Source organism: Nomascus leucogenys, chromosome 4, assembly GCF_006542625.1.
Source record: "Nomascus leucogenys isolate Asia chromosome 4, Asia_NLE_v1, whole genome shotgun sequence".
Classification (NCBI taxonomy): Eukaryota; Metazoa; Chordata; class Mammalia; order Primates; family Hylobatidae; genus Nomascus; species Nomascus leucogenys.
In genome coordinates this window covers 106,815,595-106,837,926 of record NC_044384.1, presented here as the reverse complement: position 1 = coordinate 106,837,926, position 22,332 = coordinate 106,815,595, and the positions used below count along the sequence as shown (strand labels likewise).

The 22,332-nt window shown below is 41.5% G+C and overlaps 1 protein-coding gene across 2 annotated transcripts; it reads left to right on the top strand.

Moving 5' to 3' along the window:
- The first annotated feature begins 944 nt into the window (after window positions 1-944).
- ZNF501 (zinc finger protein 501) lies at window positions 945-8,155 on the top strand. Of its 2 annotated transcripts, none has more exons than XM_003256956.4 (3): window positions 945-1,059; window positions 2,817-2,901; window positions 5,548-8,155. In XM_003256956.4, exon 3 carries the CDS (start codon window positions 5,797-5,799, stop codon window positions 6,583-6,585), a length of 789 nt encoding a protein of 262 aa, XP_003257004.1. In that variant the 5' UTR covers window positions 945-1,059; window positions 2,817-2,901; window positions 5,548-5,796; the 3' UTR covers window positions 6,586-8,155. The 2 variants fall into 2 exon arrangements, with proteins under 2 accessions (XP_003257004.1, XP_030667847.1); XM_030811987.1 differs by having other exon boundaries at window positions 968-1,027.
- Window positions 8,156-22,332: the final 14,177 nt, after the last annotated feature.

The following is a 22,332-nucleotide window of genomic DNA, read 5'->3' as shown; positions in this document are numbered from 1 at the left end:
ATAGGTACTGGAGCTGGGATTTGAGAAACAGATAATAGTCCTAACATTTACTGAAGATTTAAAAAATACTAGATGTTCTTAGTAATTCACACGTATTAACCTTACTTAATCCTCACAACAACCCCGTGGTACCATTATTATACCTGGTAAGTGAGGAAGCAGGTACAGAGAGGTAAAGTTGCAAAGTTCATACACTGAGAATCAGGGATTTGAGCCCAAACCAGTGTTTATTTTGTTTTGTTTGTTTTTGAGACAGAGTCTCACTCTGTCACCCAAGCTGGAGTGCAGTGGCTCGGTCTCTGCCCACTGCAACCTCCCCTTCCCAGGTTCAAGTGATTCTCGCGCATCAGCCTCCGGAGTAGCTGGAATTACAGGCGCCCACCACGACACCCGGCTGATTTTTGTATTTAGTAGAGACAGGGTTTCTCCATGTTGGGCAGGCTGGTCTTGAACTCCTGACCTCAGGTGATCCGGCCGCCTCGGCCTCCCAAAGTGCTGGGATTACAGGCGTGAGCCACTGCGCCTGGCCTGCAGAGCTTTTTCTTTTGGCCACCTGAACGAAGATCCTGGGTCAGTAAGGTGTCAGGGGTTTCTGTGAGGAGGTCTGTTTTCTTCCAGGTGAGGATGTGTGTGAGGAAGGTGGAAGCCAGTTTTGTGAAAAGCCTTGAGAATCCCCAAAGGACAGTAACATAGGAAGCTAAATGTGGCGGACCTGCAGGATGAACTGATGCACAGTAAGAGCTCCTTGTGGTCGACCCTTCTGACTTGCATTCCGTTTCCCTGTGCTGGAAGACGCACGTCAGGTGGGTTCGCAGGTTGTTTCTGGTGCGGGCTTAACCCGCGCAGCACCGAAACCCGTAGCGGCCTGCGGGGAGGAACCACCGAGAGGAAGCCGCTCCCACCTTCCTAGAGAGGAGACGGTAGTGGTTATTAGCCCAGGCGCGGACTGCTGACGTCACGCCGGCTAGGCGCGTCCGGGACTTACTCCCTTCCGCAGGGCAGCACCCAGGGATGTGAGTGTTGCAAGGTGCGAGAGGGGAACGCCGCGGGAAGCGCATGGTGAGCGGTTTCTGCTGTGCCCGGCTGCCGCGGGTCGATTCCAGCGCCTCCCTCGGGACGCAGGGCGTCTTCCTTCCTGGAGGGCCTTTGGAGCGGAGGCCCGAGGCCTAGGGCAAACTTGCCGTGAAGAAAGGAGAGGCTGTTCGAGAGCCCTAGGCTGGGAGTCGGAGGACCTGGGTTCGATTTATACATACTTGAGCATGTCAGTGAACTTCTGGGCACTTTAGTTTTCTGGTTTCCAGAAGTAAATACTGTTTCCTGCCTTGCCGTTTCCCAAAGTTGTGCGGGTTGAAATAAGTATATGCAAGAATTAGTGCCTTCCCTTTATTATTTATTCTTCTCTAACAAAAACAAAATAGGTACTGTATGAAGACATGTAGACTCAATACTTTAACAGCAGGCACTATTTATTGAATGCTTACCAGCTGGCATTCTTCTAAGTAGTTGCTATGTCGTAACCCACTTATTCATGACGACAACCCTATAAAGTAGTTACTGGTATCGTCTCCATTTAACAGTTGAAAAAACTGGAGCAAAAAAAGGTTAGGTAACTTGTTCAAAACTCCTAGTCCCGGAGCCCATGCCATACTTGTAAGTTTGGTGGTGGAAGACAGAATGTAATCAGACTAGAAAGTCCTACAGTAGAAACTTCTAAAATTATTTGAGAATGTAGACGAGGAAGGGCCTTGGAAAAGTCAAAATTTTCCCACAAGGAAGAGGTGTGAAGTTTCACATTTGAGCTAAATATTAAAGGTTGACTGCAAGCTTGAAAATAATTGCTGGCTTATTTGACCAAATGAGGAAATAAAAGAGACGTTTGAAAATAATTAAACAGTTTGTTCAGTGTCAGTTAAGAGGTGCTAGTGGATTGGGATGTATTAGACAGGAAACCAGGTTCCTGCCTTTGAATACAGTGTTCTTTGCATTAGGAGGGGTTCTTGAAACCTTTCCCTTATGAAGAGTCCTTAACATCTTACAGCAGATACTCCTTACACAAAGGCGATTTCTTGTTACTTTCGAGAAATTCCCCCAATTCTTATCGTAAGAGGATAACTGACAGGAAGTTTCCCTGCTGTTGATTCAGCCCGTTCTTAACAAGACCCACTCACCTCACTGCTAGCTCATTTAGTACTTTTCAGATAAATGAATAAACAGACTCAATCAAAGATGGACTGGAAAGGCTTGATTTGAGGTTTTTGCTCTTTTCCCATCTGTATATAGAATCAAAGCATCGTAGAATGTTGATATTAGAAGAAGCTTTAACTATTATCTAGCTTTTCAATTTCATTTAACAAATAAGAAATGGATGAGGCTGAGTGACCTGCATTAGGTCATTGAACAAATTGGTGGCAGAGCTGAGACTAGAATCCACACCTCTTGACTGAGTCCATTACTGGTCCTACTGCCCTCTATTGTAGCCCTGCAGCCTTTGACTTTTGACATCAATGGCTTTTCCAGTAGGCTTAGGGGAGCCATTGGGCTCCAACCTGATATCCTATAAAGAAATTTTTACCCCCAGATGCTTAGTCCTAGAAAGGACCTGCCCTCTTTCTTTGTGCATTGCTACATCTCTCTGAAGTCTGCCCACTCACTGATTTTTGTCATTAGAGATACTCCTCTAGGATAAGAACGATATTCTTTCATTTGAACTTAAAGTGGTCATTTGGTTAGAGATGGGATGTTCTTGAGTTACCCCGAATCCAGAATGTGTAGGAAGTAGGCTGGCAATTTATGAGTGGCTTTTTTTCCTCCCTCAGTGCCTCAAATTCCTGCCTTTCCTCAAGAGAAGAGCCTCCAGGAGAAAAGCCAGTATTGCTTGTGCTCCTAACAACTTGTCTCTTGGTAAGTTAACTCTAACTAGAGAGCCCAGGATGGTGGTGGTTGTGAGACTGCCATCAGAAGTGATGGCAGACCTATAGTGGGACCCACCAATGTCCACTAAATGTGGACCCAGCAGAAAATGCAGAACCACACAGAAATGGATACCATTTTACTCAAATCAGTGAGAGTGGCCCACTGTGAAAAAGGCTATGGGATAATTGGTTATGGGACAGGTCCTAGAGTGCACTAAGTTCTTATCAGAGTAGCTGAACTGAAGACTCTATGGTCATCTGGTAGCACATCTTTAAACCACTTACTGAACTGCTCAGTATGATGCCTTAATGGTGTAGTGGTTGGATCAAGGAATATGGGTAGTAAATTATTGGAAAACCCATTGCAAATGTGATTAGGTATTTCCTCAGAGAATATGGAATGGGCTTCTGGCCGTGTTTAGAACAAGAGCTTAAGTTATTGCAACTGACACTGTCACTGGCTATCAAAAGGCAACATGGAGCCTGGGTGTCTGTCAAACTCAGTAAAATAATTCTGGATAAATTGTGTTCTTAGGTTATGGGAACTCTGTGAAGAGAATATGACTGTGTCCTGAAGAATTTGGTCTAGTTTAATATGTATGCATAATATACGTACACTTATGTACATATCTATGTTTATATGCATCAAGAGATACCTAGAAGAAAGTCCATTAAAATACTAACTCTATTTTCTGTGGCTGGGTTTCAAGTGATTTCCTTTTTGGAGTAGCTGACCATTTAATAGAATGAGCATGCATTCTTTGTATGATAAGAAAAAAACCTTTTTATTTTGGAAAAATGAGAGTAAAGGAATTAAAAATGTGCTTAGAGTTTTGGTTTTACATCTGGTTGCTTAAACCAACTGGAGTTTGTTTTTGTATGTAGCATATCCATGCTGTAAGTTAATACATCAGATAAAGATAGATTTAGGTAAGATAGTCAACATATTTAACAAACAGTATGGTACAGGCATTGCCCAAGCAGGTAGTCGTGAACAATTTGTACAGATATAGCAGTGTGTATCAGTTGACTCTCAGCCCTGGTAGATCCATATGTACCAACATGAAGTGATCTCTAAGACACATTTTTTGGTGGAAAATAAAAGCAAATTGCAGAGCAGAACCTGCAGAACAATTTCATTTATGTAAAGAGAATCAAGTGCTATATGTGTATAGAAAAATACGAAGAAAAAAGGAATGAAGGAAGATACTTCAAACGTGATAATCTCTGGGAAAAGGAATAGGTTTATTTTGTTAACAAAAATTTTCTTTTAGAGAAGGGGTCTTGCTCTTTATCCTAGGCTGGAGTGCAGTGGCATGATCATGGCATGTTCCAGCCTCAACATCCTGGGCTCAAGTGATTTTCCCACCTCAGCCTACTGAGTAGCTGGGACTACAGGTGCACATGACCTCACCCAGCTAATTTTTTATTTTTTGTAGAGACACCATCTCACTATGTTGCCCAGGCTGCTCTTAAACTCCTGGCCTCAAGTGATCCTCCTGCCTCAGCCTCTCAAAGTGTTGAGATTGTAGGTGCGAGCCACCATGCCTGGCCTATCTTATATACTTCTATATTATCTAAATATTTTAAAGTGAGGATATATAGTTGTGTAATTTACATGATTAGAAAACTAAGACAAAAATGGGCCTCAGAGCGGAAGAATGTGTTAGTGTCTCCTGCACCACCTAGGGAAGAGATTGCTCCGATGTGCAGCACCTGAATATTCATTCTTTAATTCTGTGTGGCTTATTTAGGGCACCAGGGTTTCAAAATTTGATAATCATTCAGTTATGATCAATTAAATATTTTGTTCTTTCTCCAGTTCTTTGTTTCCCAAAGAGTGCTCTAATGACAGTGATTTGGTTCACATACTGTTTTTCTAAAGTCCAGAGAATGTGTTAACCAGCTCCATATTGAGCATAGTTTTTCATTGTAAATAAATGAAGTGAATTTTATTCTCTCATTTATTTTCTCTCTCATTCCCCTTATAAATCTGATTAGTATACTTCAGATTTCTTTGGCTACAAAGGTGAGGGCCAGCACCTGGACCATGATGCTGTAGTCAAGTTACTGTCCAATTAAACTTTCTTCTTTAAGGACCACTTCTCTAATTTTCCTGAAACAAAACAGCGATATCTTACTTTCTTTCAGGAAGCAGGACTCTTAGTTTTCAAACCTATAGGTTTCCAGTTGGGCCTAGGGAGAGAACTATAGATGGTGAATGTTTTGGAGAGAAAGAGAGATCCAATGAGGCACTTGTAAAGGTGACTGAATGAGAAAGGATTGGTGAGATGGCCTAGTGAAAGTTACAGCCTGGATCACATTTGAAGTTTTAGACAGGAAACTCTTTATCACTAGTCTGCCATGATTATAGGTAACCTAAGGAAATAGAATTATTATTCCTCTGTTTTTTGAGGAGTAGAGACTAAGTGGACAGTAAGTTTCCATAACACTTATATGCCCAAGTCTAGGATACTTACTCCTTTTATATTTTCCAGTTATTTATCACTGTGGATGCAAATCTGGATGATCCCAAATTACCTGGGTTAGTTTTTAGTATTTGATTGTTTCAGAATCAATTGTGATATGGAATTTTATAGAATTCCTAATACCTCTCACTACTTAGTCTCTTCAGAGAGGCTGATCATCAGGGGTTCACTTTCGGAGAAGCTGAGAATGCAGGCTGAACAAGGAAGAGGAAGGGGAATCCTGCAGGGATGAATGAGAGGACAATGCATGTGTGATGTTTGTGAGCACACACACACAGTAACCTTTCCTAGGAGAACTTTATTACTCTAATGATAATCACCTTTGCGGAAAAAAAACTTGTAAGTATGAATTTGGTGTTACAAGCAGCATTAATTCCAGCCAAATATCACTCAAAATGAAACATGGGAGAGTTAACATGCAGAAGAAACCTTCAAAGTGTAGTGAATGTGGAAAGTTCTTTACTCAGAGATCATCTCTTACCCAGCACCAGAGGATTCACAGAGGAGAGAAGCCCTATGTGTGCAGTGAATGTGGAAGTTGTTTCCGTAAACAGTCAAATCTTACTCAACATCTGAGAATTCATACCGGAGAGAAACCTTATAAATGTAATGAATGTGAGAAAGCCTTTCAAACAAAAGCAATTCTTGTTCAGCATCTGAGAATTCATACTGGAGAGAAACCCTATAAATGCAATGAATGTGGAAAAGCCTTTTGTCAGAGCCCATCCCTTATTAAACACCAGCGAATTCATACTGGAGAGAAACCGTATAAATGTACAGAATGTGGCAAAGCCTTCAGTCAGAGCATATGCCTTACTCGTCATCAGAGAAGTCATTCTGGAGATAAACCTTTTAAGTGTAATGAATGTGGGAAAGCCTTTAATCAGAGTGCATGTCTCATGCAGCATCAGAGAATTCATTCAGGAGAGAAGCCCTACACATGCACTGAATGTGGTAAAGCCTTCACTCAGAGCTCTTCCCTTGTTGAACATGAAAGGACTCACACTGGAGAGAAACTTTATAAGTGTAGTGAGTGTGAAAAAACTTTCCGCAAACAAGCACACCTTAGTGAGCATTACAGAATTCATACTGGAGAAAAACCTTATGAGTGTGTTGGATGTGGGAAATCCTTTAGGCACAGTTCAGCACTTCTTCGACATCAGAGGCTTCATGCTGGAGAGTAAAATTGGGAATATAATGAGTATGGGAAGATTTGTATGGAAGCACCTTTTTTTCTCCTAAATTCCTAGGAATGTAAGACTCAGTCTGTAGCTAGTATGAATATTTTGTATTTTGAACAAGAAATGTTGTGTCCTAATGTGTCCTAGTCTGGAGTTTGATGCCTTATCTGCTGCTCAGTGGGTGTAGCCTTATCCCTTCTGAGCCTCAGTTTCCCCATCCCCCCCAATAGAAAAATGGGGATATTTTCTAGGGTTGTCCTGAGAATAAAATGAGTTCTGTGTGACAGTTAACTGCCTTTAATTAATTAGCCATTCTAAAAGTTTATTTACAATATCAAAATCTGACAAGTAAATCAGTATTGTTGTTTGGTTCTCATAATGTATTATTTCTTAAGAACATTTTGTAATTGGGCTATGATTTTATGATTAATCTACAGACGTCTACTTAAAATATAATGTCTTGGTTTAAATAGGATAATACAATCTAAGACTGGTTTGTCCTTGAGAAATTTCAGATTTAATCAAAGAAAAATGTACTGATTGGGATTTGATTGGATGTTGTGGGGTGTATTTCTGGATACCCTCAAGATCTTCATTTAAATTTTGATACTTTCTATTACTAGATCTAATTTGACTTTAAGCTCTAAGTTTCACTTTTCCATTAAACGGAAAGCCTCCCTGACGTTAACTGAATAAAACCTCATGTTGTGGGACTTCTGTGTTTGTTTAGGGTTGGCAGCAGATGATTAGGAGAAGGCATATGACAGTAGAGAGGACTGGAATATAGAGGAGAATATAAGCATGTAGATGAGGATGTGGCTGTATTTGTTTTGAGTTCTAGGAGCACAGCACCAAATGTGGTCTCTTAAGGGAAGATGAGGGTAGAAGATGGTAAGATCCCAGGTTCCAGCAAGTGATGCCACTGACTAACAACTAGCCACTTGTCAAAGGAAGGAGAGAACAGTGTCTTGGGGATGCTGATGGGTTGGAGTGCCTAATGGCTCGTTAAAAGCCATAGAAAAGCGAAGAAATCAAAGGATACTTTTGATGGAGTTTTAGGCTATGCTAAGCTCTTTAATGTAAACAAGCACCTCTAATGCTAAAAGCACCCTTGCAAGAAAGGTAGGAGTTACTATTCACATCCTAGAGTCAAGGAAAAAGAGAAGATGTTTGACTTGCTCAAAGTCAAGCAGGTAATGTCACAATTGAATCTCAAATCTATATCTTTATAGATTTGCAGTTCTGGTTTATATAATACCAAAGTCACATACAGGTAATTTCCCACCATTGAACCTTCCTGTTGGTGTGAGATGCCAAATCTGTGAAAACCATTTTTAAAAAAGACATTTCTTTTTCAGCTTAATGTGTACTTATTGAAATACACTGATAAAATTAGAGAAATGAAAGAAATTATAATTGCATGGTTTCAGCAAATAGTCACCTTAGTGTATTTATTCTAGCCTTTCTTTTCTGCATAGCTCTTTTTTCTTCCCTTTTAACAGTAATTATACTTGTACTATATTAGAGTACTATAGCCTGCTTTTTTTTTTTTTTTTTTTTGAGACAGAGTCTCACTGTGTCACCCAGGCTGGAGTACAGTGGCACAATCTCGACTCACTGCAAGCTCCAGGACTCCCAGGTTCACGCCATTCTCCTGCCTCAGCCTCCCGAGTAGCTGGGACTACAGGCACCCACCACCACGCCCGGCTAATTTTTTTGTATTTTTAGTAGAGACGGGGTTCCACCGTGTTAGCCAGGATGGTATCTGTCTCCTGACCTTGTGATCCACCCGCCTTGGGCTCCCAAAGTGCTGGGATTACAGGTGTGAGCCACCGTGCCCGGCCGCCTGCTTTTTAACATAACAATTTAGCAATATGTTACAGACTTTCTATAAACTTTATTTTAATGGTTGCCCAACGTTTCATTGGTCTGTTCATAATTTTTTGACCTGTTCCCCATCTGTGTGATATTTATATTGATATTTTTTTCTTATAAATCAGACAATCTAGTGGTGGTGCCTGTCAGGAGCTCCTGTTAGTAATATTAATTTGGCAGTGAAATATCTTTGTATATAACATTTTTACCATCTTAAAATTATTTCCTGAGGATTTTCAGAGGGTACAATCTTTTCATTTTTAAAATTTCATTCATCTTTTTGACTCGATAATACAAGCTTACGGCTTAAAATTCTAAAAATACAAAAGGTTGAACAGTGAAAAATCTTCCACTCAGCCACCCACTTGTCCCCTCATTCTATCCTAGACAACCAATATTACCTGTTTTTTGTTTTTGTTACAAAGATAAGTATAATTAAGCAAACATCTTTCTCTCTATTAAAGACTATTTTTTAGAGCAGTTTTGAATTTACAGTGAAATTGAGTAGAAAGTTCCCATATATCCCCTGCCCCAAGACATGCAAAGCCTGCCTATCCTCCACCAGAGTGGTACAACCTACTTTGACACATCATTATCACCCAAAGTCATAGTTTACATTAGGGTGCACTCTTGGTTTTGTATATTCTATGGATTTTAACAATGTATAATGATATGCATCCATCATTATAGTTTCACAAAGAGTTGTTTCACTTCTCTAAAAATTCTGTGTTCTTCCTATTCATCCCTCCCTCCATGGTAACCCTTGGCAACCACTGTTTTTGTTTTGTTTTTTGTTTTTTTTTTTTTTGAGACGGAGTCTTGCTCTCTCACCCAGGCTGGAGTACAGTGGCATGGTTTCGGCTTACTGCAACCTCTGTCTCCCAGGTCAAGTGATTCTCCTGCCTCAGCCTCCCGAGTAGCTGGGACTACAGGTGCATGCCACTACAACTGGCTAATTTTTTGTATTTTTAGTAGAGATGGGGTTTCACCATGTTAGCCAGGATGGTCTCGATCTCCTGACCTCGTAATCCGCCCACCTTGGCCTCTCAGACCACTGATCTTTTTAACTGTCTCCATACTTTGGCCTTTTCCAGAATGTCATATAGTTGCAACCATTCAGTATGTAGTCTTTTCAGGTTGGCTTTTTTCACTTAGTAGTATGCATTTAAGATTCTCCCATGTCTTTTCATGGCTGGTCAGTTCATTTCTTTTTAGTGCTGAATAATATTCCATTGTATGGATGTGCTATATTTACCCATTCATCGACTGAAGAACATCTTGGTTGCTTCCATGTTTTGTCATTTATGAATAAAGCTGCTGTAAATATTTGCTTGAAGTGTTTGTGTGGACATGTGTTTTCACCTCATTTTAGTAAATTACTAAGGAGTGAAATTGCTGGATTGTATGGTAAGAGTATGTTTAGCTTTGTAAAAAACTGCCAAAATGCCTGCAAAGTGGCTGTACCATTTTACATTCCCACCAGTGATGAAGTAGAGTTCCTGTTGCTCCACATCCTTGCCAGCGTTTTGTGGTATTAGTGTTCTGGATTTTAACTTTTTTTTTTTTTTTTTTTGAGACGGAGTCTCATTCTATTGTCCAGGCTGGAGTGTGGTGGCGTGATCTCGGCTCGCTGCAACCTCCACCTCCCAGGTTCAAGTGATTCTCGTGCCTCAGCCTCCCAAGTAGCCAGGATTACAAGCACACACCACCATACCCAGCTAATTTTTTTATTTTTTGTAGGGGTGGGGTTTCACCATGTTGGCCAGGTGGGTGTCGAACTCCTGACCTCAAGTGATCCGCCTGCCTCAGCCTCCCAAAGTGCTGGGATTACAGGTGTGAGTCACCACACCTGGTCGGATTTTAACTATTCTAATAGGTATGTAGTGGTATTCATTGTTTTAATCTGCAGTTCACCAATAATATACGATTTTAGCATCTTCATACGTTTGCCATCTGTATAGCTTTGGTGAGGTATCTGTTAGAGGTTTTGCCCATTTTTAGTTGGATTGCTCATTTTCTTATTGTTGAATTTTGAGTGTTCCTTGTATATTTTGTATAACAGACCTTTATCAGATAGGTCTTTTGCAAATATTTTCCTCCCAGGCTGTGGCTTATTTTCTCAATCCTTGATTCCTTCTCTTTCCTTTTTTTTCTTTTTTCTTTTTTAAAGAAATGGTAGCATAATATACACAGTTGTCCATTTTTTTAAGACTACTCCATCTCACAGATTGTTCTGTATCAGTAAATAAAGATCTTTCCCCCACCCTTGCCCAATGTGTCATTGTCTTAATAGACCATTATTAGTTCCCTATTGGTGGACATTTAATGGCTTTTATTTTTCTGTTGTAAGCAAAACTGCATATGCAGCATCCTTGTCTTTAGGCACATGTGCAAGATATTTATAAGATAATTCCCAGGCTGGGCACAGTGGCTCATGCCTGTAATCCCAGCACTTTGGGAAGCTGAGGTGGGTGGATCATTTGAGGTCAGGAGTTCGAGACCAGCCTGGTCAACATAGTGAAACCCCACCTCTACTAAAAATACAAAAATAATTAGCCGGCATGGTGGAGGGCACCTGTAGTCCCAGCTACTCAGGAGGCCGAGGCAGGAGAAATTGTTTGAACCTGGGAGATGAAGGTTGCAATGAGCTGAGATTGCACCACTGCACTCCAGCCTGGGCGACAGAGCAAGACTATGTCTCAAAAAAAAAAAAAAAAAAAGAAGAAGAAGTATGCCTTGGTAGCTTTGATAGAGATTGTGACCTCCCAGATGTTTAGTTAATCCTCCTACTAACAATAGATGAGAGGTGTGCTCAGTAAAGCAAATAAACAATTGCTCAACAATTCTTTGGTACCAAAAAAATTTTTTTGAATTTCAAACTCACCCCACATTGTTGACAGAATTTCCACCTGTTAGCTAGGAGGCTGAGGAAGGAGGATCAACTGAGCCCAGGCATTTGAGACCAGCCTCAGCAACAAAGCAAGACCTCAAAAACAAACAAGCAACCTGTTTACCCTGATGTGATTTTAATGCATTTTATGCCTGTATCAAAATATCTCATTTATTCCATACATATATACACCTACTATGTGCCCACAAAAATTGAAAAATGAAAATAAAAAATTTCCAACTGTTATTTGAGTAACCAGCATAACACACTTGAATCCATTTGCAATGTAGTTGTCACATTCATAGTGATTCTGCATAGGATCAAGCATTTTACTCCCTATGTGTTCTATTGCGGTCATGCCCAAGCCTGTACATACTGAAATATATATCGTTTTATTATAAATTACGTTGTTTTTAGGACTTTTTCATATTAAGCTAGGTGATTTATTGATTTTTAAAAATGTATGTATGTAGGTGGTTTGTATTTCCTGGGATTTTCATTTTAGGGTAGTAAAGGTGGTATTATAAAAATATCTGTGTAGGCTGGCGGCAGTGGTGCACACCTGTAATTCCAGTGTTTGGCTGAGGTAGGAGGATCGCTTGGGTGCAGGAGTTCAAGGTTGTAGTGAGCTGTGATCTTGCCACCACACTAGAGTCTGGGTGACAGTCAGACTCTGTCTCAGAAAAACTCTGTAGGGCATTGGGTTTGATGGTGGCCCAGTCAAAGCTTCATGGCATATATTAGAGAATGCAGAAAATGTGCTATAATGAGACTAGAGTTTGAGCCCTAGAAGTATGGCCTTAGGTAAAGTTCTGAACATTGCCCCCTTTTATTTGTAAAATGGAAATGAGATACTATTAATAATACTCCAGGACTTCTGTAAAAAAGAAATGCACAATAACATTTGAGATGAATCCTAGATGTATACATAAAACCCAGAACCATAAAGCTCCAAATGAAATTTTAGAACATTATTTTTGCAAACATTAGGTAGGCAAAGATTTGTTGGACAGGAGAAAACATTAGCCATAAAATTAAAAATATAATTTCATACAATCAATAAATTAATGAAAATGAAGAATATTCTGTCACTAAGAGAAACCTTTAAGAAAATTAGCAGACAAACCACAGGCTGGGGAAATTTTTTTTTTTTTTTTTTTTTGAGACGGAGTCTTGCTCTGTCGCACAGGCTGGAGTGCAGTGACACGATCCTGCCTCAGCCTCCCAAGTAGCTGGGACTACAAGCGCCCACCACCACGCCCGGCTAATTTTTTGTATTTTTAGTAGAGACAGGGTTTCACCGTGGTCTCAATCTCCTGACGTCGTGATCCGCCCGCCTCGGCCTCCCAAAGTGCTGGGATTATAGGTGTGAGCCACTGCACCTGGCCGGGGAAAATATTTATAACAGATATATTAACAAGGGATTTGTACCCAAGATTTATAAACAGCTCCTACTAAGGAAAAATAAAAATATAAACAACCCAATTAAAAATGGGCAAAAGACTTGAAGAGACATTTAAACAAAGATATACAACTAGCCATTAACACATGAATATGATGCTCAGTGTCTGTGATGGTTAATTTTATGTATCCAGTTGACTAAGCTATGGTGCCCAGATGTTTGGTCAAACATCAGTCTAGATGTTGGTTTTTAGATGTGACTAACATTTAAATCAGTAGGCTTTGAGTAAAGCAGATTACCCTGTATAATATGGATGGGCCTTAGCCAATCAGTTAAAGGCCTTAAGAGAGAAAAGACTGACGTCCCCTGAAGAAGAAAGAAGTCTGTCTCCAGACTGCCTTGGGACTTGAGCTGCAACAACTCTTCCCTGGGCCTGCAGCCTGCTGGCCTGCCCTGCAGAATTTGGACTTGCCAGCCACCAGCCCACACAAGCATGTAACCAATTCCTTAAAATAAAATCAATCTGTATCATTCTCTCTCTTTCTACCCCCATCTATGGGTTCTGTTTCTGTGGAGAACCGTGCATGATAATATGGCATCTTTAGTCATCAGAGATATGCAAATTAAAACAAGATACATTTCATATGTTCTTAAATCCCTAAAACAAAGACTAACAACCCCAAATATTGGTGAATTTGTGTGGCAACTGGAACTCTCAAAACATTATTTATGGGAGTTAAAATGGTATACTCATTTTGGCTGGGCATGATGGCTCATGCCTGTAATCCCAACACTTTGGGATGCCAAGGCGGGCAGATCACTTGAGGCCAGGAGTTCGAGACCAGCCTGGCCAACATGGTGAAACCCTGTTTCTACCAAAAATACAAAAATTAGCTGGGTGTGGTGGCACACAGCTGTAATCCCAGCTACTTGGGAGGCTGAGGCAGGAGAATCGCTTGAACCTGGGAGGCAGAGGCTACAGTTAGCCGAGATCGCGCCACTGCACTCCAGCCTGGGTGACAGAGCAAGACCCTGTCTCAAATAAATAATTAATAAATAAATAAATAAATAAATAAAATGGTATAATCATTTTGAAGAACTATTTGGTAGTTTCTTAAAATGGTAAACATACATTTAGCCTATGATCCAGCAGTTCAAGTCTTTATTTACCCAAGAGTAATAAAAACATGTTCACAATAAACTTTCAGAAGAATGTATATAGCAGCCTTATTCTAATAGTGAGAAACTGGAAACAACCCAAATGTCTATCAACAGGTGAATAAAGAAATTATGCATGGCCGGGCATAGTGGCTCACATGTAATCCCAGCACTTTGGGAAGCCGAGGCGGGTGGATCACCTGACGTCAGGAGTTTGAGACCAGCCTGACCAATATGGTGAAACCTCATCTCTACTAAAAATCCCAAAATTAGCCAGATGTAGTGGTGCGTGTGCCTGTAGTTCCAGCTACTCGGGAGGCAGAGACAGGAGAATTGCTTGAACCTGGAAGGTGGAGGTTGCAGTCAGTGGAGATCGTGCTACTGCACTCCAGCCTGGGCAACAGAGTGAGACTCCATCTCAAAAAAAAAAAAAAAAAAGAATTATGCTATATTCATATAATGAAGTATTACACAGCAATGAATAAATAAATTACCAATACACACTCAGCATGGGAACTTTCTGGGATGATTGAAATATTCTGTAGTTTCTTGTTTGTGTGGTGACTACACAGGTAAACACAACTGTCAAAACTTACCAAACTGAACACCAAAGATACGTATGTTAATTATATCATTATAATTCACATGCAATAATTTATATTATGCCTCACCATGAACATTTTCTAAGGATTAAATGAGTTTAAATATATTCTTACAGATTTAAAAGGCTGTGATAGTAAGTATTGGAACTTGAAATCTCACAACTTATTCACAGATGGAGCCTCCACTTGGAGAGTAATAATTTTAATACACTGATGGCAGAAAGCAAAATGAATGGTACAATTCCTTTGGAAAAGATTGGCAGTTTTTCAAAAGATTATATACCTGCAATACAACCCAATATTCAACTCCTAGGCATTTACCCAAAAGAAATGAAAACATGTTCGGAAAAAGACTTGTATGTGAATGTTCATAGCAAATTTATTTGTTATAGCCAGAAAATGGAACCAATCCAAATGTCTGTCATTTGTTGTAGACCCTCTCACTGTATAGGAGCGGCTACTAAAGAAAACTAGAACTTTGGCTGATGATTCTCCAGGTCAGTAAAATAGGATGATATTTGGGAAGAGAAAGGTAGAAGTTGCAAGGCCAGACAGGGGACATGTTGAGTTGCAAAAGAGGCACAGCAGTAACTGGATACATGAGGTGACAGGGAGAAGTCAAGACACCAAGCTTATAGGGGTATACCCTGCAGCTGGGATTCCTTAAATCCTTTACCTGCCCCAAAGCCCAGGCCATAGTTCCCTGTTGCCTTGCCCGTCACCATTTCCATTCTGCCAAGTCCAGCTTCCATTGCTCATGGGGTTACAGAGAATCTCCTCTGAGAGGCAGACAGTCCTGCTGCATTTGTGCCAGAGACTCAGGTTGACTTGATGACTCAGGGAGAAGCAAGGGCAAAGGGAAAACTGATGCCATGCCACCATCTGCACAGGGTGTGAGGGGAAAAGTGGACTGGTCCAGCTGGATTGGTGCAGAATGGAGAAGGTTGGTAAGGATTGAGAGTCTCAGAGCAACTGGGAAGATGGTTTGCATTCTAGGACCCTACACTGCAGGTTGAGAAGTATCTAGGCTCTGGAGAAAATGGAGGCTATGATCAACTGAGTAGCAAGAAAAGTTGTGGCTACACATGGGAGAATTTGGGGAAACAATGATTAAAAATACAAAGTTCAGGGTCTCATCCTGTAGCTAAAGAACCTAGTCAGCTGTCCCTCAACAGCTCCAGGGACCAGGCTTGTCCTAGCCATTGCCACTCTCTAAGACAACATTCAAATTGATGATACTAAATGGTCCCTTCTACCTCAGCTTCTAGGACCATATATGCCTAAGTCATATTAAACCTAGAGCTGCCATTAGCCTAAGAATGACTGTGGGGCCAATGGGGAGGATTCCTAACCTCAAACCTGGACAGATGCCTTCTGTCTGCTCTTTCTCCTCCCTGAAAGACTCCATGCATGATCTGGGAGAAGCCATAGGTTGGTGAGAGTAGGTATCAGTTGAAAGATAGTTTCTATAGTAGAGTTTATTGCTTTCTAGGGGAGAGAGCAGGCCCAGGACTGGGGAAAAGGCCACAGAAACAGGAGCCTGGAAACTCAGACATGTGTCTTCCTTCCCAATGTGACTGTCTGGCCCTGGTTGTCTTGAGCCATCCAGCCAGATATGACTGTATGTTGTGCTGTTTGGTGTCAAACATCAGAACGCCTCTGACCTTTACAAAGTGGGAGGGAATCCCTTGTGGGCTGCAGGACTCCTAATAATTAAAAAAAAAAATCCCACTAATACCTAGAACTGCACTAACACAGTAGCTACTACCCATTTGTGGCTATTTAAATTTAAATTAATTAAGTAAAAGGAAAAATTCAGTTCCTTGGTTGCTCTAGCCACATTTCAAGTTCTTAATAGCCATAGGTAGCTAGGGCAGAATGTTCTATTGGACAGTGCTTGGACTTGATGTTTGGAATTCCCAGACAGTAAATTTCAACATATTTTTTGGAGGCTGGTATAGATTTTTCAACCTTTTGGCAAAGTAAGTACAATAAACTACCACCTGTCAAAATCGTTATTTCATAAAATAAAGTATATTTTAACTTCAAAGAAACAAGAAAGATATAATCTCAGAATAAAGGACTCGTTCAGAAGAGAGGATAATTTGACACCTTTACACTGACCCTTTTGACCCCAGACAAGCCCTGGAGTCTGTATTGGCATTCATGTGCCATTGCCATACCCTAGGATTCTGGCCTCTTTAGTACTGGACATCAGTTGCCGTTGTTCCCTATCCTTGAAAAGGACATCAGGAAGGCCCTAGCAGGATCTTTGTGGCCTTTGGAAGTGAGGTGTCCTTCTCAGTGCCTATCTGTAGGTCATGATGTCAGTATGACTTTTTTTCTTTTTTTTTTAAGACGGACTCTTGATCTTGTTGCCCAGGCTGGAATGCAAAGGCTCATCGCAACCTCTGCCTCCCGGGTTCAAGCAATTCTCCTGCCTCAGCCTCCCAAGTAGCTGGGATTACAGGCATGTGCCACCATGCCCGGCTAATTTTGTATTTTTAGTACAGACAGGGTTTCTCCATGTTGGTCAGGCTGATCTCAAACTCCCGACCTCAGGTGATCCACCTGCCTCGGCCTCCCAAAGTGCTGGGATTACAGGCGTGAGTCTGTATGACTTATTACTGGTAATATTAACTTTGATCAGGCAGTTAAGGTGACATTTGCCTAGTTTCTCCACTGTAATGTTACTAGTTTTTCTTTTTTTTTTTTTTTTTTTTTTTTTGAGACGGAGTCTCGCTCTGTTGCCCAGGCTGGAGTGCAGTGGTGTAGTCTTGGATCACTGCAAGCTCCACCTCCCGGGTTCACACCATTCTCCTGCCTCAGCCTCCTGAGTTGCTGGGACTACAGGTGCCTGCCACCACACCTGGCTAATTTTTTGTATTTTTAGTAGAGATGGGGTTTCACCATTCACAGGATGGTCTCGATCGATCTCCTGACCTTGTGATCTGCCTGCCTTGGCCTCCCAAAGTGCTGGGATTACAGGTGTGAGCCATCACGCCTGGTCACTAGTTTTTCTTTTGTAATTAGTGTCTTGTGGGGAGATACTTTGAGACTGTGAAAATACTCTGGTTTTGAGCATAAGTTTGGCCACTAATTTTGGCATCCTTTGATGAGTCTTGCCAACAGCACTTGTGTATTAGTTTCCTATGGCCGCTATAAAAAATTATCACAAACTTGGTGGCTTAGAACAACAGAAATTTATTCTCTCAGAATTCTGGATGCCAGAAGTTTCAAATCAGCTACTCTGCTCAAATCAAGGTGTTGGCAGGGCCATGTTCTCTCCAAAGGCTTTAGGGGAGAATCCATTGCTTGTCTCTTGCAGCTTCTGGTGCAGCCCATATTCCTCAACTTATAGCCACATCACTCTAGTCTCTGCCTCCATTTTCACATTTCCTACTGTGCCTAATCTCCCTCTATCTGTCGTTTATAAGGAAAGGTGTGAGTATAATGGCATTTAGGACCCACTTATATAATCCAGGATAATCCACTTATCTCAAGATTGTTAATTTAATCACATTTGCAAAAACTACCACATAAGTTACCATTCACAAGTTCCAGGATCAAGACCTGTTGTCTTTAGAGACCATCATTCAGCCCACTAAAATTTTTTACTGTGGAATTTGCCAAATACTGTTTCTATTTCCATAATTCCTCCTAACTTTATTAAAATTCTACTATAAGGAAGACCTACCCCTTCTCATGTGTTAAAAAATATATATATTGTTCATATCAATAAGAATTTTATGAGTTGTTATCTACTATCATTAATTCCTTGTTCAAATTGCCCCAGATTTGGCCATTGGTAACTCCTGCTAGTTGGCTCCTGTATCCTTTTGACATGCCTTCATCATTTTTATATTTTTGAGACAGGATTTCATTCTGTCTCCCAGACTGGAGTGCAGTGTTGTGATAACGGCTCACTGCAGCCTCAATCTCCTGGGATCAAGCAATCCTCCCACCTTAGCCTCCCAAGTAGCTGGGACTACAGGTGTGCGCCACTAGATACTGCTAATTTTTGTACTTTTTGTAGAGATGGGGTTTTGCCATGTTGCCCAAGCTGGTCTTGACCCCCTGGGCTCCAGTGATCCATCTGCCTTGGCCTCCCAAATTGCTGGGATTATAGGCATAAGCCACCTTTCCCAGCCATTCATCATTTTTTAAACACCTCCTTATTTTTTGGCACAAGATTTTCCAGGATCAGCTCTTACTATCTCCACTTTAACCCCAGAATCAACTATTTCTCCAAGGAACCCTAGTTTCTTTTTGGAGAATGATCTTCAGAAACTCTCTAAGCAATGCTTCCACCATCAGTGTTATAAACTTCAGGGAGCTTGTCTCTCTCCTTTCCAATTCCAACCCTAACGTAGGACCTTGGTACTACCTTTAATTCCCAAAGACTAGCTAAATCTTGACTGTCACATTTGATAAGGTTTTACCAGTTTGGGGGCCACAAAAAAAGGGAAACACTGTACACTAACATGGCCCAGTTCTCATGGGATTTCCTAAAGTTGCCTCCCTGCCTAGCCTTTGGCTTGCCTGCCTCATGCTTAGCAAAGAGCATCTTTCCTCTTAAAAGTGAGAGTCTCCTAGGTTGTAGGGCAGTGGTTCACACCCTTGGCTGCAATTTGAAATCACTGGGAGCTTTCAGAACTACTGGTTCCACCACCAGAGTTTCCAATTTAATTAATGTAGGTGTGATTTGGGTATTAGTGGCTCTGTTTCTCATACCTAGCTATACATGAGAATCACATAAGGAGTTTTATAAAAAAGAACTGGATGTCCAACTATTAGGTTAAAGGTTGAAAAGAAACTTTATAATGAGCAGTTCAAGCTTGTCTTAATCCGTTTTTTGTTACTTAGAATACCTGAAACTGGCTAATTTATTTCAAAAGAGGAATTTATTTATTTTTGAGATAGGGTTTTGCTCTCTTGCCCAGGCTGGAGTTCAGTGGTGCAAACATGGCTCACTACAGCCTTGACCTCCTGCACTCAAGTGATCCTTCCACTTCAGCCTCCCAAGCAGCTGGGACCACAGGCACACATCACTGTGCCTAGCTAATGCTTTCATTTTTGTAGAGATAGGGTCTCGTCATGTTGCCCAGGCTGGTCTCAAAACTCCTGGCTCAAGCAGTTCTCCTGTCTCAGCCCCACAAAATGTTAGTATTGTAGGCGTGAGCCACCACACCTGGTCTGAGGGATTTACTTCTTACAGTTTTGGATGCTAAGAAGTCCAAGGTAGAGGGGCCACATCTGGTGAGGGTCTTCTTGCTGGTGGAGACTCTCTGGAGTCCTGATGCAGTGTATCATATGGTAAGGGGACTGATTATGCTAGTTCAGGTCTCTCTTCCTCTTCTTATAAAGCCACTAGCCCCACTCCCATGACAGCCCACTAATCCATGAACCTATTAATCCATTGGTGCATGAATGAATTAATCAATTCATGAGGGCAGAGCCCTCATGACCTCATAACCTCTTAAAGGCCACATTGGGGATTAAATTTCGACATGATTTTGGAGGGTACAAATATTCAAACCATAGCATTTCATCCCTGGCCTCCCCAAACTCATGTCTTTCTCACGTACAACCCTGTAACTCCAGAGTCTTAACAACCAGCATCAACTCAAAAGTCCAAAGTCCAGAGTCTCATCTATGAGCCTATAAAATCAAAACAAGTTATTTACTTTCAAGATACATTGGTGGTACAGGCAAAAGACAGACATTCCCATTCTAAAAGGGAGAAATAGGCAAAAAGAAAGGAGTAACAGGCCCTAAGGAAGTCTGAAACCCAGGAGGGTAGACATTAATTTTTTTTTTTGAGGCGGAGTCTCACTGTATTGCCCAGGCTGGAGTGCAGTGGTGTGATCTCAACTCACTGCAACCTCCACTTCCAGGGTTCAAGTGATTCTGCCGCTGCTGCCTCAGCCTCCGGAGTAGCTGGGACTACAGGCATGCACCAGCAACACCCAGCTAATTTTTGTATTTTTAGTAGAGATAGGGTTTCACCATGTTGGGCAGGCTGGTCTCTAACTCCTGACCTCAAGTGATCCTCCTACCTCGGCCTCCTAAAGTGCTGGGATTACAGGCATGAGACAATGCACCGGGCCAAATCTTAAAGCTGGAGAATAATCCCTTTTGCTTCCATGTGCTTCCTCCTGGACACATTGGGGCAGGGATTGGGCCACCAAAGCTTCAGGCAGCCCCACCCCTATGGCATTGCTGGGTGCAGCCCACATGGCTACTCCTACAGGATGGAGTCTGGTGCCTGCAGCTTTCCCCAGCAGGTGCTGCATACTGCCTGTGATTCTGCAGCTCTTGGTGATGGTTCTGTTCCCATGGCTCCACTATGCATGGCCCTAGTGAGGACTCTCAGTAGTGGCCTTGCTTCCACAGCTCCACTATGCATTGCCCTGGTTGGGACTTTCTGCAGTAGCTCCAGCTCCACATCTCTGCTCGGCGTTGCTCTACTGGTGACACTCTCTCTGGGGGCGGCTCCACCCCTGCAACAAGTCTCTGCCTGGGCAGCCATCCTTTAAAATTTTGGTGGAGGCTGGCAAACATCCACAGATTTTTTTTTTTTTCCTGCAAGCCTGCAGAATTAGCAGGTGGACATCACCAAAATTTATTATTTGTACTCTGGAGCTTCAAATACATGTTCAACATTGCTTAGAAGCAGCATGAGGAAACAGGCCTCGTCTTTCTTCTTTGAGCCTCTCTGACTCCAAACTCACCACTCTTAGCAAAATAGATCTTGCAGTTAACAGAACCCACTGTTCTTAGGAAGCAGTTTCCCTAAGGATGCTAAGCACATCTCAGGTGCCACCACGTCTTGGTCTTTGTCTTTCATAACAAGATGTGCTTCCTGGCTGATAGCTTTGATGTCTACATTGCTAGAAATATCACCTGCAGTAAAGCCTTCACCAATATGATGTGTTTCAAGATTTAAGACCTTTTAAATGTTTTTCATATTGCTTGTTTAAATTTTTCATCTTTTTTTTTTTTTTTTGAGACAGTCTTGCCCTGTCATCCAGGCTGGAGTGCAGTGGTGTGATCTTGGCTCACTGTAACCCCTGTCTCCTGGGTTCAAGTGATTCTCTTGCCTCAGCCTCTTGAATAGCTGGAATTACGGGGCAGAGCCACTCTGCCCAGCTAATTTTTGTATTTTCAGTAGAGATGGAGTTTCAACAGGTTGGCTAGGCTGGTCTCAAACTCCTGGCCTCAAGCGATTGCCCCACCTCAGCCTCCCAAAGTGCTGGGATTATAGGTGTGCGCCACTGCACCTGGCCCATTTCATTTTTTATTATAGTTCTAATAGTCTTCCATGGTTTTTCTTTCTGTGGTTTATACCCAAGTTACAGTACAACAAGATATTTTGAGAGAGTGAGCGAAACCACATTCACATAACTTTTATTGTAGTATATTGTTATAATTGTTCTATTGTATTGTTGTTAGCGAGCAAAACCACATTCACATAACTTTTATTATAGTATATTGTTATAATTGTTCTATTGTATTATTATTGTTAATCTCTACTGTGCCTAATTTATAAACTTTACCATAGGTATGTACATATAGGAAAAAACATACTACATACAAAGTATAGTGTTGCCTGTGGTTTCAGGCATCCACTGGAGGTCTTGGAATGTATTCCCCATGGATAAGGGAGGACTACTATAGTCTTCATCAGTGGTTCTCAAACGTGAGTGAATATCAGAACCACCTGGCTGGCATGTTAGAGTGATTACTGGGCCTTACACACAGTTTCTGATTCAGCAGGCAAGGACCAAGATTTTAATTTTTAGGTTTCTAAGGGTTCTGAT